Here is a 6,300-nt window from a genome sequence, read left to right on the forward strand (position 1 = left end):
ATTAGATGGAAACATATAGAAGAGTGTATTCATAAAAGCACAGATCTCAGGTGTTAGAAATAACATGATAGTTTCACCATATCTCGTTGAGTCCTTTTCACTTCTATTTTTTTTAAAACTATGTTACTTTAAGTGATTAGGTGGGGCTCACGATTCAAGTTGTTACCAATGCTAGTGTGAATTAGAGTGATTGAGATACCATGAAAAATAAAAGTGCAAAAGAAAAAGAGATAAAAAAAAAAAAAATATTTGAGACCAGACTATTTGACCAAAAGGAATAAATTCAATAAAGTCGACCACTGGTACCCTTGTATATGCCAGCTGTATTGACCTAGAGTTAGGATTATCAATCACTGGTTCCCTTGTATATGCCAGTTGTGTTGATATTAGTCAGACTAGTATCTCAATCCATTAGGATAGGTTCATTTTGGCGGAGGCCTTCAGACAGATATGGGAAACGCCGTTCACTTAGTAAACATCAAAACCATCTACATTTTTCTATATCCATCTCTTACTCTATCCATGTGATTGGTTTGACTCCAAGTATTGATGTCCATAGTGCAACTATCTGAGTAGAGATTTGTCACTTTATATGAATTTTAGTATGCTTGAGTGCAAACTCGTGTACAACAATTGGAATTTCGCATCAGGGTATTTCTTCCTGTAGTCAATAAGTATGCCAACCAAGGAGATTCTTTAGTGCTTTCCAAGGTTCCGCGTAGATAGCTAGGGTCTGGAGTATAAAGGTTTTGTGGGTATACCTCTGGTAAGCCCTCCCGAGACTATAACTCGGCCACTAGGGCCACATAGGGGTTTAAAGGCTTATTGCATACGCTAAATGCAATCGACGATGCCTGCGTCATCGCCGGCTCGAATATCAGCGGCTCAAGGCCGTAAGAGGACAGGCAATCGCCGACCTCATAGCTATGTTCCCAGGAGAAGAAGATGACGAGATACACGATAGCGTTCCCGGAGAAGTAGAGACTGTGGACGTTAACAAACCTTGGACCATGTTCTTTGATAGGTCGTCATATGGTGATATTGGCAGAGCTGGGATAGTATTCGAGGCCCCTCAAGGTGAGCTACTCTCATATTCATTTAAGCTAGACTTCCCTTGCAGCAATAATGTCGCCGAATATGAAGCTCTAATTCTAGGACTTAGATTAGCAAAAGAGCTTAACCTGGGAAGTTTGGAAGTGAGGGGTGATAGACACATTTTTGTGTCTAATTTGTCTCGATTCTATATATTGATAGTGCTCATTTTTGTACTTATTATGGTGTTTTATGTGTGTGCAGGTATTTTTGTCCAATAAACATTTTTGGAAAAATCGGCTCGAAAAGTTGTCGAAAAGGGCACCAGGAGGACACTTGCTATTCGGACTCTCACTATGGATAAGGGGTACCCGAATTACTAAGGGGCACCCTCAGGACACCCCAAAGGCACATGGTATTGGCACCTCCACTCTGGATAGGTGGCAACCTTTCTCTTATCCAGATTTTTAGCGGGAAAAACAGAATTCAAATTCAGTTTTGCAGCGGAACATTCTGGCGAGATTCTGATCGAGTTTTAGGCTGAATTCGTGTTTGTTGTGGATTGGGATTACCCTGTTTTGGTCAAACAGGGAAGGTATGAGCTGTAGAATCGAAAAAACAGGGTCAGAAATCGAGTTTATACAAAACAAAGGCTTGGAGTTTCACGGGACTTGTGAGATTTTATGGATCTGATTTGGAGTGATTCAACTGCATATTCGTGTTGGGATGGACTTCTTAGAGCATAACAGGGGATGTATGTTTATCAAATACGAATGAATAGGGATGAATTCTTGGATTGAACAAAACAGAGGAGGAGCATTATTATCGGGAATTTTCTTGGTTCTATACATGGGGATTACGTGCATATAAGGGTAGAAGATCTTCTGTATATTTAATGCCATCATTGGGAGATTCTTGGACGTCATATTTAATTTGTAAGACGCGTAGAGAAGATTCAGAAAAGGAAATATTCGAGACTTGCTGTGAAGGAAAGAGAGGGATTAAATCGAGTTATTTTTGGGTCTGTTTCCTATATATAGGTTGGTTGCAGGTCATAGAAGGATTACGAACAGTTTGGGGTAGTTTAGAGAACCAGAGGAGACAAAAATCACGAGTTGCAGGAAAGCTGTTATGCTGGTGCTGCTGAAGAACACGAAAAACATCAACCCACGCCCAACTGTCGCAGAACACTGTCGTTGTTCTACAGCACCTCGCTTCCATCGTTATTGTAGCAGTCTTATTCCTTCTGTTTCTCTTGTAACAGTCGATCTGCAACACATATAAACGTTGCGATTGAACTGTTTTACTCCCTTTGAGTCTCTTCACCTTTGAAAACACCTTTTTAGCAATGGAAAAATATTTTGAACCTGTTTTTGATATGAGGAGCTAAACCCCATTGCTGAGGCGATAGAGGAAGCTATTTTTCCAATAAAGAATGGTATTTTCTATTTATCTTATTTATTACAATTATTTATATGATTATTTGCCTTGTTTGAGAATTGTTTTAATGATTTTTATTCAACAATTGTGATTTCCATTGATGGTATACGCTTGGACTTAGGTTTTTGATATCCCATGCTTTTGATTTACACTTGTTATTTTAAAAATCTACTTCTTGCAACATCTTAGAATCAAATTAAACTAAAAAATTGAATAAATATAAATATTTGATTTAAATCACTTTGAACTTGGAAAATAGTGGAATCTTAGCCTCAGTGTTCTTTTAATATTGATAACAACATCATCTTTATTTGAGTTTTCTATTTTTGTTTTAGAATTTAAGTCTATATTTTATCCTTCGCAAGTCTGAGAATCGAACCACTTTTATCACTATCTACAATCACATCAAGGGGATACTCGAAGTTGGTAACCAACCAAGTGAATGGAGATTTTCACGTCAAGGAACCCCACTTAGCACCATAATGAGCGGAAGCCGATGACTTGATGAACCAGAGTGGATCGACTTTAGACCATACTGGTAGGGGAGGCAATAGTCACGCAGATGCTCTAGCAACATTAGAAAGCAAGGTCCGGCTGGATGATGAAGAAGAAAGCAGGGTGACAGTAAGGAGGAGAGCATTTCCTAGCACATGGAAGGAGGATATGGCTTTTGAAGAAGCATATGATTAGTGACGGACTTACATCGAGGATCTCACCAAAACGGAGGAGGATCGAACATTGCCAATTCAGGCTCTCAAGCAATTTGTGCTAATCCAAGGGGACCTCTATCACCAAGCAGCAAGGGGATCCCTTGCCAGATGCGTAAACAATAGGGAGGCGGATAAGATACTTCGCGAGTTACACGCGATGACCTGTGGGAAAACCGCGACTGTACACTTATACAGGAAACTCCATAGGATGGGGGTGTATTGGCCAAGCATGTCAGCACAGGCTTCGGCGTTATAGGATAACTGCGCCGACTGTCAGGCTCCACCACAGCCCGCTGAGGTCTGCACGACTGAAGGAGTTGATTGGAGACAACCATATATAGACTACATTCAAAAAGGAAAGTTACCCAGCTACAGGAAAGCGGCACTCAAAATTCAAAGGAAAGGGTCACGATTCTTTATGCATGAAAGAATCCTTTACCGATGAAGCTTTAGCAATGCTGCGCTCCGATGTCTATCAGACCAAGAGGCTAGTGAAATAATGACTCGGTCACACAACACGGAACATCAAGGTATGCGGAATTTATTCCTCCAGGTTTACGAAGGAGGGTTCTATTGTCCTACGATGGAGAATGATACCGCTGAACACGTAAGAAGATGTTTAAGCTGTCAGACGCATGGAAACCTTATTAGGACGCCACACACCTTGCTACATAGCATGGTGACGCCATGGCCATTCCACAGCTGGGCACTGGACATCATAGGACAGATTAATCCTATGTCGTCAAAGCGCCACAAGTATATTATTACTGCCACCGAATACACAACAAAATGGGTCGAAGCAATACCCCTCAAAGACTATGCCGGAGCAACCATTGCGACGTTCATTAAAGAATATATTATCTGCAGGTTTGGCGCACCCATGATTATCATGGCGGACAACACTAAGTCATTTGTGAACAAATATGTGATATATTTACTTCAACTATACAATGTTAGACCACACACATCAACTCCATACTACCGTAAGGGGAATGGACAGGCAGAGGCAAGCAACAAAACAATCATCCGGATTCTAAGAAGGACGGTCGAAGAGCATCAAAGGGGATGGCATGAACAATTACATCTCGCTGTATGGGCCTATAGGATGTCGAAACGAAGCGCTACAGGAGTGTCGCCCTACTCGCTCGTTTACGGGAAAGACGCAATCCTACCTGCAGAAATTGTGATCCCATCTACGAGAGTAGCAATGGCAAGTCACACAATACCAGATGACGTAAGTCGATTTGCTCATCTGGACGTGATCGAAGAAAGAAAAACGCAGAGGAAACGGTTCGTTGAGGCATACAGAAAACGGACGACAAATTACTACAATCAAGGCGTCAAACAAAGGAAGTTTGAAGTAAACGAGCTAGTCCTTAAGATTGCCCCACATGTCCAACGGAACGCCAACGCTGGAAAATTCGTGGAAAATTGGGAAAGACCCTGCAAGATAAGAAAAGTAGCGGAAAGTGGGTACTAAAAGCTCAGCCGGATGAGCGGTACCAAAGTGAAATCCTCGATTAATGGTAAGTGGCTGAAGAAATTCTATGCTTAAATCAACGAATGTAATAGCGGTTACTTGCTTTGAATAAAATGTTTTATGATATATATAATTGATCAAGTCCACCAAATACCGCGGGAATGTCAATGACTTCCAGTCGGTTAAAAAGATACCGGTTACATGAACGCTAATGACACCTGATTAATTGATTAAATGTCGCGGGAATGCTAATAGCTCCCGATCGACTGGTTAAAGGCTGCGGGAATGTTAATGGCGCCCGGTCGGCCGATGAACTACTGGTTACAGGCCTGATTAACTGACTAAATGTCGCCGGAATGCTAATGACGCCCGATTGACTGGCTAAAGGCTGCGGGAATGCTAATGGTGCCTGGTCGGTCGACGAAATACCGGTAACAGGAATGCTAATGACACCTGATTAACTGACTAAATGTCGCGGAAATGCTAATGGCGCCCGATCGACTGGCTAAAGGCTGCGGGGATGCTAATGGCGTCCAGTCGGCTGACGAATTAATGGTTGCAGGAATGCCAATGACACCTGATCAACTGACTAAATGTCGCGGGAATGCTAATGGCGCCCGATCGACTGGCTAAAAGCTGCGAGAATGCTAATGACGCCCGGTCGGCTGACAAACTACCGGTTACAGGAACACTAATGGCACCTGTTTAACTGACTAAAGGTCGTGGGAATGGTAACGGCGCTCGATCGAATGGCTAAAGGCCGCAGGAATGCTAATGGCGCCCGGTCGGCTGAAGAATTAATGGTTGCAGGAATGTCAATGGCACCTGATCAACTGACTAAATGTCGTGGGAGTGCTAATGACGCCCGATTGACTGGCTAAAAGCTGCGGGAATGCTAATGACGCCCGATTCGCTAACGAATTCACTCAGGGTCGCAGAAACGCAAAAAGCATCTGATCACCTGATTAAAATCTGACACACATATCCAAAAGAGGGAGGAGGTACACGCGTTTATGCCCAACCCACCCATAACCTTACAAGTCAATACAAAATAAAATAGGGAGGGAGTACGCGCGTTTATGCGTAACCCATCCATACCCCACTTATACTTTCTCCTCCCATAGAAGTCGCACAAGAAGAAAGGGGGATTGGCTCGCTCATGCCCTTCCCACCCATACCCGACCATTTAAAAAAAAAAGAGGGGGTACACGCGTTCATTCCAAACCCACCCATACCCTTCAAGTCGATTCCAAATAAAAGGGGAGGGAGTACGCGCGTTTTTTGCGTCTATGCTCACACCCCGTTCCCAAAAAAAAAAAAAAAAGAAAAAAAAAGAGAAGGGGGAGGGGGAGGGGAGGTAAACCACTTGAGCTGTTAAATAACTCGACGACCCTTTTTCAAAAAAAAAGGGGGGAAAAGATGAGAAAGAAAGGAACAGGCCTTTGTGATACCACCAATACTAAAAAAAAAGAGGAAGGGGAGGAATCCCTAACAAAAGATAACAGAACATCCTTGAACCACTTATTCACCATCAGCCAGTAACATGTGTCGGTGATCAATATCTACGCTCACAGTGCGCTCCATCAAAATTGCCTATTCTCGTTGGTCAATAGCAGTAGCTAACGCATAGTCAGCATC

General features: G+C 42.6%; 1 protein-coding gene across 1 annotated transcript; it reads left to right on the top strand.

Moving 5' to 3' along the window:
• Positions 1-3,858: 3,858 nt before the first annotated feature.
• Positions 3,859-4,662, top strand: LOC113359231 (protein NYNRIN-like). The gene has a single exon (XM_026602899.1). The coding sequence runs from the start codon at positions 3,859-3,861 to the stop codon at positions 4,660-4,662; it is 804 nt and encodes a 267-aa protein (XP_026458684.1).
• Positions 4,663-6,300: the final 1,638 nt, after the last annotated feature.

The sequence above is a fragment of the Papaver somniferum genome, chromosome 3 (assembly GCF_003573695.1).
Source record: "Papaver somniferum cultivar HN1 chromosome 3, ASM357369v1, whole genome shotgun sequence".
NCBI classification, from domain to species: domain Eukaryota; kingdom Viridiplantae; phylum Streptophyta; class Magnoliopsida; order Ranunculales; family Papaveraceae; genus Papaver; species Papaver somniferum.

Bases quoted from the DNA above. Each gene is read 5' to 3' on its own strand.
- LOC113359231 (XM_026602899.1), top strand. From the start codon at position 3,859: ATGGTGACGCCATGGCCATTCCACAGCTGGGCACTGGACATCATAGGA.